This window comes from Bombina bombina, chromosome 7 (genome assembly GCF_027579735.1).
Source record: "Bombina bombina isolate aBomBom1 chromosome 7, aBomBom1.pri, whole genome shotgun sequence".
Classification (NCBI taxonomy): Eukaryota; Metazoa; Chordata; class Amphibia; order Anura; family Bombinatoridae; genus Bombina; species Bombina bombina.
In genome coordinates, this window is record NC_069505.1 from 189,881,047 (window position 1) to 189,894,608 (window position 13,562).

Sequence of the window (13,562 nt, forward strand, 5' to 3'; positions counted from 1 at the left end):
TGAGCCCCTCATATCTAATACCATGTAGTGGACACACTAATAGCATGTAGGTGAAGAGGTATAACATAACAAGAGGATCTAAAAAATTAGGAGGCTATAAAGGGGAATCCACGTGCTCTCATAAGACCCTCTCTGCTATAAAACAAAATAAATGGTAGAACATAAGGAACTATAAGTGACGGCAATAAACCTATAGGGAACATAAGATACAGAGTCCTAAAGGAGGACATGTGAGATGACAGGGAAGGTGCCAAAGATTGAAGCAATTAAGACACCACCGGAGCCAATCTAGTGTCCATGTCAGTTACTGCTATTCTTGCATAGGGTGTTCTAATATAAAACAAGGAGCTATATCTTAAGTTCAGCTGATAGACATCATGTAGATATGACCCCCTATATAGATATTGTAAAATTAGTATAAAAACACAGCATTAGACTGAGGGATATAAAGCGTCCACAAATATTTAGTTCTATTCCAGTCTCTCAGCCTAGTTGGAAATAAAATATAGCAGTTAGTAGTATACAATTAGCCAACTTCTTGCTTACAAATCTTAAATCTCAGAAGAGAGGTGCAGTCTAACATTTTCCAAGTTGGGAGGGTCCCACTAGAAAGCAAACCATACAGGACTAACATATATGTGGACCTCATGTTGTAGGACAAAGGGTATCAGCCAACTTTAATTGGGCTCAGAACAATAATGAACAAAATTGGAACAGCAATATATGAACAAGAACTCATAACCTCCTTGTCAGCAATAACATATTTCCTGCAACTGAGCAATAAAAGCCTAGCAATATAAAATAACATAATCAAAATAAAGGAATGAACAAGGAAGCCCATTTAGCTGATATGGGAATGTCTTGTAAATATTAACCTATGCCTGCTTTCAGTTGCCGTAAACTGTCCATGTTATGATTAGCAGTGTGTCCCTGCACGGAAAGCCAGAGTGTGAACATGACAGCGAACCAAGTAAGAAGGTTTCCGCGTAAAGTCTCCTGTATGGATGTCACTGCAAAAAAGTGGATGACAAGTTCCAACCGGCACAGCTGTTTCGTCAGGGAGACTGAAGGTGAATAAGCTGTTATCGTGAAATCAGAGGCAGTGTCAGAAGCGACTGGATCTATTACTGCGTCCTCATCTGTAACCTCGGCCGCCAGACATAACTGAGGCTGGCTCTGCTCCACAAAGGCCCCTGGAAGTGTTTCCATTGATGACTCGGGTACTTGCGTAAGTAGGATTGCAAAGGTCTCTCTAAGTAGGCTCTTTAGACCAGCGAAATGATCATCAAAAACTTGGTGCAGACGTAACTCCCAGTCATCTAAGGATAACATGGTCGATACTTAGGGAGCAGGCTACGTACCGGTGTGTTATAGATAACTGTGTTTGTTTCCCCGAATAAATAAAGTTGCGGCACTCCGTGGGCGAGTCGGGTCCTCTCTCTTATTTTAACATAAAGCTTCGGCGGCTGGCTGTGGAAACGAGGAGCGTAGGATTGCTTTAATAGGGTCTGATGGAGTTTAGGAAAGTTACCACGCCACTGTTCCAAAATGGCGCCTGTCCATCTCTGTGAACTGAACCAGGGCAGACTGCGATCTCATAGCACGCTCAAAAGACTCTACACGGCTCCCAACAGGTTCACAATGATCACGGGTAGTCATACTGTCATAATGTCCGTCCATCTCCCTTCTTTCGATAATATTGAGGAAGATTTGCCTTGTGTATGAGGAGCAACACAGTCATGCGACCGCTCCATAGATAGCTGGCTCCGCCCCCGAAAAGTACTTTTAAAAGGTTGACACATGTTTGTTTTTTCCCCATTTTTCCCAACCAAAAGCACCACTTCAAATATAGTGTACAAATGTTCCCATCTGTCAGCTGTACTTATGGATTTTGAAAATGCTGTACTCTATATGGTCTTGGAGGAACCATAAGCTGTGGTACTCATACCATTAGATCTGGTTAAATGCAGGATTTAGGCCTGTTGGTATGTATTTCAAAATTATGTCAGCTGTAGTGTAAACTTAACAGTTTTAAGTTAACCTGTCTCATTTCAAACACTGAGCAATCTTAGTCTGAGAGTATAACGTTTTATGCGGATGTAAAATGCATCTGGAAAGTCCTTGCATAAAGTGGCAGTAAATTGGAATGATATATATATATATATATATATATATATATATATACATATATATATACATATCTGCCAAAATGGCACCTACCATTTGTGTATTGAGGAGGAAACATTTCTGCATGGTTTTAAATATAGAATTTGTACAGCATTGTCAAATAATCATAAATACACTGCTGCTAAAAAAAATGTGTTTTTATAGACCCCTGGCCCCACCATACAACTACTACCACACTGAAGTTACAATCCGAAAATGCACAAAGAAATAAAAAACATTTGCTAAGTAAGTCCTACCTTCTCTGCAAATGAAAGTGATCTGCCGTCTGACTCAGGCACACACTGTACAAACAAAGTGCCAAGTCTGTCTCTGTGCATAGTGGTTTAGTGCACACTCAGAAATCCTCTCAAATGCTAATACTTTACTCCTTGTAATAACATTTCCCATGCTCAATTAGTACTCTGGTGTAGTACCCACTGGTGGCTGCCAAAAAAAAAAATTTTTTTTTTTTAGTTCTTGCCTCATGGGGCCCCCCTGGCCCATTGGGCCCCTGACAGGAGTCACCCCTGTCACCCCCTGATGGCGGCCCTGCCCAGTCCTCAGAGCTCTCAAAACACCAAGATGGTTAGAACACCACAGGAACAGAAAGAGAAAAAGACAGGAAGGTGAGCTGAAAAGGTTAACCCTTATTGCACCCATGCTACCAGTGAGCTCTTAACCCCAAATATTAAAATCCAAGATTTTTAGCACAGGTGAGTAAATAAGGCTGCATTAAATGTTTCCAGTAACTACTGAGAGTGCTCAAGCTGACTGCGCCAAATAAAAAAAACAAAAAAAAAACAGCAACCTCAGTTTAACGATTGTTTTAAAAGTATTAAAGTGCCAGAAAACTGATATACAAATTATGAGGTGTATACATATATGTTCCCAGAATATGTGTACATGTTCATACTAAAAGCCTGTGGGCTACTAAGGTGCATAGCACCTTGTCTACTGTTCTTACCTAAGCTGTACACAGTCTTGGCACATCCAAGGCAGTGCAAGCCTGGTGCCAAGGATCTCACAAGGAACAGAATTATACAACCCAGCAGATTGGCAGAAAAAAGTTGAATTTCACCTGGCACCTGACCTGTGATATTTTTTTAACTGGAAAGATCTTTTACTGACTTGCTAAAAACTCCTCGTCTACCCCTATATCCTTCGTAGATACTCTGAGGAGGAAAGATGTTTTATATCGGTAAGAGAACCCCTCTCAATGATGAGAATATTAGGTCTTCAGAATTCACGTCACTATCTTGAAGGCAAAAAAAATTACTTAGGATTCAGGGTAAGTGGGGAATTTAAAGCTCTGGAATGGTGGGATGTTTATGCCTCCTACTATTGGATTGGAGGGTAATTCCCACACGTTATGTCTCAACATCTGATGGAAAAAAAGAAGAAAAAAAGGAAAAAAAACACACGCATATCACAATTTGAAAGTAAATGTGTTCACTTTACCGCAAACAAAATTTACCATGTGTCGCACACATACACACTATCTGATAAAAAAATATTCATATAAATAAAAATGAGGGCTAAAACGTATATAACAAGGTATTTGAATAGAGAGGGCTATAATGGGTATATAGATGTCTAAATAAAAGTAAATTTATACTTGCGTGATAAATTAATTTATTCTATGGTACGACGAGTCCACGGATTCATCCTTTACTTGTGGGATATTATCCTCCAGCTAACAGGAAGTGGCAAAGAGCACCACAGCAGAGCTGTCTATATAGCTCTTCCCTTAGCTCCATCCCCCAGTCATTCGACCGAAGGTACAGGAAGAAAAGGAGAAACTAAAAGGTGCAGAGGTGACTGAAGTTTAAAATAAAAAAAATATAATCTGTCTTAAAATGACAGGGCAGGCTGTGGACTTGTCGTACCATAGAAGAAATTAATTTAATCAGGTAAGCATAAATTTACTCTTCTTCTATAAGGTACGACGAGTCCACGGATTCATCCTTTACTTGTGGGATACAATACCAAAGCTATAGGACACGGATGAACGGGAGGGACAAGACAGATGCTTAAACAGAAGGCACCACTGCTTGAAGAACTTTTCTCCCAAAAATAGCCTCCGAAGAAGCAAAAGTATCAAATTTGGAAAATTTGGAAAAGGTATGAAGTGAAGACCAAGTCGCAGCCTTACAAATCTGTTCAACAGAAGCATCATTTTTAAAAGCCCATGTGGAAGCCACCGCTCTAGTAGAGTGAGCTGTAATTCTTTCAGGAGGCTGCTGTCCAGCAGTCTCGTATGCCAAACGGATGATGCGTTTCAGCCAAAAAGAAAGAGAGGTAGCCGTAGCTTTTTGACCTCTACACTTTCCAGAATAGACAACAGAGAAGATGTTTGACGGAAATCTTTGGTCGCTTGCAAGTAAAACTTCAAATCACAAACCACGTCCAAGTTGTGCAACAGACGCTCCTTCTTAGAGGAAGGATTAGGACACAGGGAAGGAACAACAATTTCCTGATTAATATTCCTATTAGTAACAACCTTAGGAAGGAATCCAAGTTTGGTACGCAAAACCACCTTATCAGAACGAAAAACAAGATAAGGCTAGTCGCATTGCAATGCAGATAGTTCAGAAACTCTTCGAGCCGAAGAGATAGCAACTAAAAACAGAACTTTCCAAGATAGATGCTTAATATCTATGGAATGCATAGGTTCAAACGGAACACCTTGAAGAACTTTAAGAACTAAATTCAAACTCCATGGCGGAGCAACAGGTTTAAACACAGGCTTGATTCTAACTAAAGCCTGACAAAACGACTGAACGTCTGGAACATCTGCCAGACGCTTGTGCAGTAAAATTGACAAAGCAGATATCTGTCCCTTTAGGGAACTAGCTGATAACCCCTTCTCCAGTCCTTCTTGGAGAAAGGACAAAATCCTAGGAATCCTGATCTTACTCCATGAGTAGCCTTTGGATTCACACCAATAAAGATATTTACGCCATATCTTATGATAAATCTTCATAGTGACAGGCTTTTGAGCCTGAATCAAGGTATCTATGAACGACTCAGAGAATCCCCGCTTGGATAAAAGCAAGTGTTCAATCTTCAGTCAGCCGCAGAGAAACTAGATTTGGATGCTGGAACGGACCTTGAATGAGAAGGTCCCATCTCAGTGGTAGTGTCCATGGTGGTAGAGATGACATGTCCACCAGGTCTGCATACCAAGTCCTGTGTGGCCATGCAGGTGCCATCAAAATCACCGAAGCTCTCTCCTGTTTGATTCTGGCAATCAGACGAGGGAGGAGAGGAAATAGTGGAAACACATAAGCCAGGTTGAACGACCAAGGTACTGCTAGAGCATCTATCAGTACCGCTTGAGGATCCCTTGATCTGGACCCGTAACAAGGAAGTTTGGCGTTCTGACGAGACGCCATCAGATCCAATTCCGGTGTGCCCCATTGATGAATCAATTATGCAAACACCTCCGGATGGAGTTCCCACTCCCCCGGATGAAAAGTTTGACGACTTAGAAATTCCGCTTCCCAGTTCTCCACTCCTGGGATATAGATTGCTGATAGATGGCAAGAGTGAGTCTTTGCCCATCAAATTATTTTTGTAACCTCTATCATCGCTAGAGAACTCTTTGTTCCCCCCTGATGACTGATATATGCTACAGTCGTGATATTGTCTGACTGGAATCTTATGAATCTGGCCGAAGCCAGCCGAGGCCATGCCTGAAGCGCATTGAATATTTCTATCAGTTCTAGAATATTTATCGGGAGGAGAGCCTCCTCCTGAGTCCACACTCCCTGTGCTTTCAGGGAATTCCAGACTACACCCCAGCCCAATAGGCTGGCGTCCGTCGTCACTATGACCCATGCTGGCCTGCGGAAACACATTCCCTGGGACAGATGATCCTGTGACAAACACCAAAGAAGAGAGTCTCTGGTCTCTTGATCCAGGTTTATCTGAGGAGATAAAGCATAATCCCCATTCCACTGTTTGAGCATGCATAGTTTCAATGGTCAGAGATGCAAGCGAGCAAACGGAACTATGTCCATAACCGCTACCATTAGTCTGATTACCTCCATACACTGAGCCACTGACGGCCGAGGAATGGAATGAAGAGTTCGGCAGGTGGTTAAAATCTTTGATTTCCTGACCTCCGTCAGAAAAATTTTCATGTCTACCAAATCTATCAGAGTTCCCAGGAATGGAACTCTTGTGAGAGGGGTAAGTGAACTCTTTTTTACGTTCACCTTCCACCCGTGAGATCTGAGAAAAGCCAACACGATGTCCGTGTGAGATTTGGCTATTTGGTAAGTTGACGCCTGAATTAAGATATCATCCAAATAAGGTGCCACTGCTATGCCCTGCGGCCTTAGAACCGCCAGAAGGGACCCTAGCACCTTTGTGAAAATCCTGGGAGCTGTGGCCAACCCGAAGGGAAGAGCCACAAACTGGTAATGCTTGTCCAGAAAAGCGAACCTGAGAAACTGGTGATAATCTTTGTGGATAGGGATGTGCAGATACGCAATCCACGGTGGTCATATATTGACCTTCCTGGATCATTGGTAAAATAGTCCGAATGGTCTCCATCTTGAAAGATGGGACTCTGAGGAATTTGTTTAGGATCTTGAGATCTAAAATCAAACGGATTGGAGTAGAACCCCTGTCCCTGTTCTGTTCTTGGAACTGGGCAGATTACTCCCATGGTATATAGGTCTTCTACACAGCGTAAGAACACCTCTCTTTTTGTCTGGTTGAGAAAGATGAAATCTCCCCCTTGGAGGAGAATCTTTGAAGTCTAGAAGATACCCCTGGGTCACAATTTCTAAAGCCAAGAAGTCCTGAACGTCTCTTGCCCAAGCCTGAGCAAAGAGAGAAAGTCTGCCCCTACTAGATCTGGTCCCGGATCGGGGGCTGCCCCTTCATGCTGTCTTGGTGGCAGCAGCGGGCTTCTTGGCCTGTTTACCTTTGTTCCAAGTCTGGTTAGGTCTCCAGACTGACTTGGATTGAGCAAAATTCCCCTCCTGCTTTGCAGCAGGGGAGGAAGAGGGACCACCTTTGAAGTTTTGAAAGGAATGAAAATTATTTTGTTTGGTCCTCATCTTATTTGTCTTATCCTGAGGAAGGGCATGGCCTTTTCCTCCAGTGATGTCTGAAATGATCTCTCTCAGTTCAGGCCCGAATAGGGTCTTACCCTTGAAAGGGATGGATATAAGCTTAGATTTTGATGACACGTCAGCAGACCAGGACTTAAGCCATAACGCTCTACGGGCTAAAATTATTTGCCGCTAATTTAGCCAGTTGAAAAGTGGCATCTGTAATGAAAGAATTAGCTAGCATGAGAGCCCTAATTCTATCCAGAATATCATCTAATGGGGTCTCAACCTGAAGAGCCTCTTCTAGAGCCTCAAACCAAAAAGCAGCTGCAGTAGTTACAGCAACAATGCACACTATAGGTTGCAGAAGAAAACCCTGATGAATATTTTCTTTAGAAGACCCTCTAATTTTTTATCCATAGGATCTTTGAAACTGTCCTCAATAGGTATAGTTGTATGCTTAGCCAGGGTAGAAATAGCTCCCTCCACCTTAGGGACCGTCTGCCACGAATCCCGCATGGTGTCTGATATGGGAAATATTTTCTTAAAAGTAGGAGGGGGAGAAAACGGAATACCTGGTCTATCCCGCTCCTTAGTAACAATGTCCGAAATCCTCTTAGGGACCGGAAAAACATTAGTGTAAGCAGGAACCTCTAGACATCTGTCCATTTTACACAATTTCTCTGGAATTACAATAGGGTCACAATCATCCAGAGTCGCTAAAACCTCCCTGAGCAACAAGCAGAGGTGTTCTAGTTTAAATTTAAAAGCCGTCATATCTGAGTCTGTTTGAGGGAACATCTTTCCTGAATAAGAAATTTCTCCCTCAGACAGTAAATCCCTCACCCTCAACTCAGAACATTGTGAGGGTACATCGGATATGGCTAATAAAGCGTCAGAGGGCTCAGCATTTACTCTCATACTAGACCTACTGCGCTTCCCCTGCAACCCAGGCAGCTTAGATAAAACCTCTGTGAGGGAAGTATTCATAACTGAGGTCATATCTTGCAGGGTGAAAGAATTAGACGCACTAGAAATACTTGGCGTCGCTTGTGCGGGCGTTAATGGTTGTGACACTTGGGGAGAATTAGATGGCATAACCTGATTCCCTTCTGACTGAGAATCATCCTGCGACATACTTTTATCAGCTTAAATATGTTCTTTGCAATTTATTGCCCTTTGCATGAGGGACACAATTTAAGTGGGGGTTCCACAATGGCTTCTAAACACATTGAACATTGGCTTTCTTCAATGTCAGACATGTTAAACAGGCTAGTAATGACCACAAACAGACTTGAAAACACTTTATTTAGTGAAAAAATAACAATCTTAAAAAACGTTACTGAGCCTTTAAGAGAAAAAAAGCATACACGTTCTGCAAAACTGCTTTAAATTACTCCAATCTTTCCAATTTTTTGTATAAGTATTCAAATTAAGCAGCTAAGTTTGCCCCACAAGGAAAGGAACACTTAACCTTTATGTAAAAAAACGGATCATTAATAACAGTTTAAATCCTGAAAAAACTCCTCCTGCACCTCGCCACAGCACTGCTGTGCCGCCTACCTGCCCTCAGGGAACTGGAACAACAGGGTTAAAGCTTCGATTTGGCCCAAAACTTCCACAAGGGCCCACCGGAGTTGGAGCTTGCTGCTAGACTTGCAAATACAACTGCGCAACTGAGGCGCGAAAATAGGCCCCGCCATCTCACTCGATGTCTCTCAGCCCAAATGAACCGCACCAGAGCGGTCTCAAACTAGCCATGTGAGTTCTCAAACCCAGAAACAGAAGCCAAGTGTACCCTCTAATAAAGTATAAAAACTGCCAAAAACGTTATCAGTACTCCCAGGTCAATAAACGTTTGCCCACAAACATTCAAACTCAGTGTCAACAATTTTTTCTCAGCCCCTATATGCAAGCTTAGTAATACCCCTCTTCTGTTAGGATTACTGCTTATACTTACCCTCATGGGGATACTGTCAGCCAATTCTGAAATACCAGTGTCTCTCCAGAAAAAAAAATGACTGAACATACATCACTGCTATATAGCATGAAAAACGTTCCTCACACTGAAGTTTCTTGTACTCCTCAGCCATTCTGTGGGAACTGCTCTGGATCTTAGTGACAAATGCTAAGATCATTAGCCTCCAGGCAGAAGTCTTCATCCATCTTCTGCCTGAGAGAAAACAGTACACACCGGTACCATTTAAAATAAAAAACTCTTGCTTGAAGAAAATAAAAACTAACATTTTATCACCTCTTTCACTTTACCCTTTCTAGTACTTAGAGTAGGCAAAGAGAATGACTGGGGGGTGGAGCTAAGGGAGGAGCTATATAAACAGCTCTGCTGTGGTGCTCTTTGCCACTTTCTTATAGCAGGAGGAGAATATCCCACAAGTAAAGGATGAATCCGTGGACTAGTCGTACCTTATAGAAGAAATATATACACACACACACAGTGTATATATATATATATATATATATATATATATATATATATATATATACACACACACATATACATATATATATATATATATACATACACATACACACTATATATATATATATATATATATATATATATATATATATATATATATATATATATATATATATATATATATATATACACAATTTAGAGCCATTTCCACTCAAATACCTTAAAACATGAAAAATCATTTTTATTCAATTTTAATATTTAATAATGTGTTTTACTGTGTAATTACAGTAAATATTTTACATTCCAATGTTCTACACATAGTAGAAAATGTTCTTAGTGTTTTTAAATATCTATCCATACCTGTGTAATCTGGTCCATGGATGGCAAAATACATTATGAAGGAGAGATATAGGGACATGACGCATACCAGAAAATGAAAGCGAGCACATTGATATATGTACCTACCCATGATTTACATTTAACCTTTGTTTATTTAAGGTGAAAAGAATCAAATATCACCAACTCAGCCACCACTCACCTGGTACTACAAAGTGCACTGTGGCTTGAGGTTTCCAGCGCAGACTGACTGGCCGGCACAAGATGGGCTTGCTGTAAATTGGGAGTTGGGGAGTTGGAGTGACTTCTGGGGTCTCAGCAGGAGGACTTTCATCACTATCACCCCCGGTGCCTCGGTGCAGCAGAAGATACACATATTCTGCAAGTCTCACCTTCCTGCGGCCTCTCTCCTCCAGCTCTAGTTCAATGAGGTATCGGTTTCCTCTAGCAGAGTCTCTGCGCTTTTCAACATTGATTATACTTCGCAAGGAGTATATGCTGAAGCAAAGAGGAAAGGCTTACAAGTAAGGCAATGGTGTAAAATAGCAGCGAGAGAGAGAGGGAGAGAGGGGAAAAGATGGCAAAATGGAAAAGGAAGATGAATAAAAAAAAAAGAACATGATCAAATATTAAAGGGGGATGACAGAAAGGCAGAAGAAGCATGAGTGATGGGAAGACGCCAGGAAATGAGGCAAACTGGTAGCGAACCAGAGATTAAATATTGAGAATCAAAAGCTCTGCACTTTTTGCTGAGGGAGAGAGATAAAGGGAGGAACAGGAAAGATACTGGAAGCAAGAAAGAGAATTTTAGAGGGAGGGAGAGAATGGTCATCAAGCCCTGAAGAAAACAAAGATTACAGAAAGAAAATGGTTATGTGAAAATATATTAAAAAGGGATAGGATATCCATATGTCAACTGGAAAATATGCAGAATAGGTTTATAAAGCCATCTAGTGAAAACCACTTTATGTCAACATAAAAATGAAGATATTTTATCTTTTATAAGGAACTGTAATCTCTGACTAGTAGTGAAGATTGGGTGCACATGTCAGGTAAAGTAACAAGTTCACCTGCACATTCTAATTCCTCACTCCCTTATTGGCTATTGCATTTTTGTAAAATCTCATAAGATAGTGTGCAACTCAGCCATGATCCCTCTGCGGTATTTGCAATGACTTACATTGCCTGTATGCATATGACCAACTCCTTAATAGCTTTCATTTACATAAATTAAAATAACTAACATGATTGGCTGCTTTCTTTTATTTCCTGCTCCTGGAAATCAGAGCAGGAACAGAAAGTGAACGGAAATTTTTGTGAGAGTACTTACTGAGACTAACTTTATTTAAAAACATATACACACAGCTAAAATATTACATTTTGTAATCTCTTATTAAAAAGGGACATTAAACACTTTGAGATAGTAATATAAAATGATAAATTGTTTATATAAAAAATGTCTCCTTTTCCTGTAATTCCATTCTGAAATTGTGAGCTTTTCAGTTCCTGTTACAAATGGAAGTACAGAACACTGTTATATTCCACACAGCCATGGCTGCACATTAGTGATCTATTTATAACTGTCCCTAATTGGCCAGAGCAGAGAAGGTAACCTAAGTTACAACATGGCATCTTTACACAAACAACCTTTGAAACTTTAAAAAATACATCTATATGTTATTCTCAGACTAATCTATAATTTGAATGCACTATTCTATCTAGCATTTATTTAGTGTTCAATGTCCCTTTAAGAAATTGAGAAAGCAGGAGAGAAACTAAATAAGAGCAGAATGCGTTACATATAATATGAGAAGTAGGTTACACAATACACTAAATGGTAATCTGGTAAAATAGCAAAAACAATGAAGAAAACACATTCTAACTGTAGAGCATTGCTCTCTTCTCACCCTCCATTCTTCTCATTCAGCTTCTCCATATACTGAGCCACTATATCCACAGTCTCTGCCTCTGAGAGCTGGAGATTCCCACTCACATTGCAACGAAGGTCGTTCCAGTCTGACCTCAACATTTCAAAGTCTACAGTGCCAACACTGAACGTGCGCTGCCAGTTGATGGCATCTTCTGGCCAGCGCTGCCGTGGCTCTGCATCTTCATAGCTGTAATCTTGTAATTCTTCTGCAGGGGCCTCTGAGGACAAACTGAATGATGGAGGAGCTCCAGGGAGATTAGATGAGGTAGGGAGAAGTGTTTCTGGGCCCTCAGTCTGCCCATCCCAGCTGAAAAATCCCAGTTCTGAGGTATCTGATGGACTCCAAGGTTTAGACCTTATGCTCCCACGGGGAGATTTAGGAGGTGGAGGAGCACGGGGGTAGTCACGATTATTATAGGGTCGACGGACTTTTGGAGGAGACAGCAAAATTCTTGGAAAAGTTTTACCTCTAGACCTTTTAACTCCTGAGAGTAGACGAGTCACATACACCTTGTCAGGCTCTTTTTTGTTTGTTTTTCCTGACTTGTCTTTAGAGTTCTGTTTTTGCCCTTCCTCTTTTGTAACAATATCCAATGGACCTGCTTCACTAGGCAGTGTCTCGGTTATATCCATTTTTTCTAGGACCACAGATTTTGCATAGGTCAATTTACCTTCCACAATTCCAGCTGTTTTTTGGACCTCTGATTTACTACTCCTCATTCTTATCTCAGACTTTTGCTTGTCCCTCAGTTTGCTCTCTCCCTTTTCTGGCCTTGTTTGACCTTTGAGTTCTCCTCTTCTACTTGCTCTGGTTTTAGGCAGTTCGACTGTCGGTTCTGTCTCTGCTTTACGCAGGCCCTTTTTTAAAGGAACAGACAATTTCCTTTGTCCACGAAGAGATAAGGGTGGATCCCTGCGAGCCCACAAAAGATTCCGATGGTGTACTAAAGTGTCTATGCTGCCATTTATAGGAATAATAGGTCCTAATGAGTCGCTGGGTTGTATTATGACCTCCTCTAAACCGTCTATACTGGGGGATAATGGATCACTTGTCTGGTCTTCCCTAATTTTTTTTCTCTCAGAAGTCTCAAGGTGCAAAGTCACTTCCTCATCTTCATCCATGAAATCTGAACAAGGAAAGGCAGAATTTATGTTAATTACAAATAAGTAGCACTGTAGAAAAGATAAAGAGAAGCTTAATATGTAGAGCTTAGAAAAGTCTGTCAGTATAGGTGGCAGTTAACTGTAACCAAACAAGTGCCAGATAATTCATTACCAGTGGGATGGTACAAAGGCAATGTAGGGAGGGTAGAGAAGTCTGGTGATCATCGTGTTTGGAGGGTTGATAAGTCTGATGATCATTAGGAATGGACAAGCCCTAATAAAGGATGCAATAGGAGCAGTCACCTAAAAAATGAACTTCTCAGGGTTTTGTTGAGGCATTGGTAGACAATAGAACTTCAAAAATTTATGTTGAGAAGACTTAAGTAGCGACTTCCCATAACTATCCAAAGAAAGGCCTCATAAAAATCCTCCCATGATTTAGCAACTGCAAATGTATAATGAGGGGCGTTAGGGAAATCGGGAATTTAGGTAGAACTTCTAGATAGGCCTTTGTTAAATC

The 13,562-nt window shown here is 41.0% G+C and overlaps 1 protein-coding gene across 1 annotated transcript in view; it reads right to left on the reverse strand.

Moving 5' to 3' along the window:
* B4GALNT4 (beta-1,4-N-acetyl-galactosaminyltransferase 4) overlaps positions 1 to 13,562 on the reverse strand; it is a 188,568-nt gene that overhangs the window by 11,137 nt on the left and 163,869 nt on the right. The window contains exons 14-15 of the mRNA XM_053720514.1: positions 11,916 to 13,065; positions 10,211 to 10,506 (exon numbers count right to left, since the gene is read on the reverse strand). Coding sequence (XP_053576489.1) covers positions 10,211 to 10,506; positions 11,916 to 13,065 — 1,446 coding nt within the window. The remainder of the gene's footprint in view (positions 1 to 10,210; positions 10,507 to 11,915; positions 13,066 to 13,562) is intronic.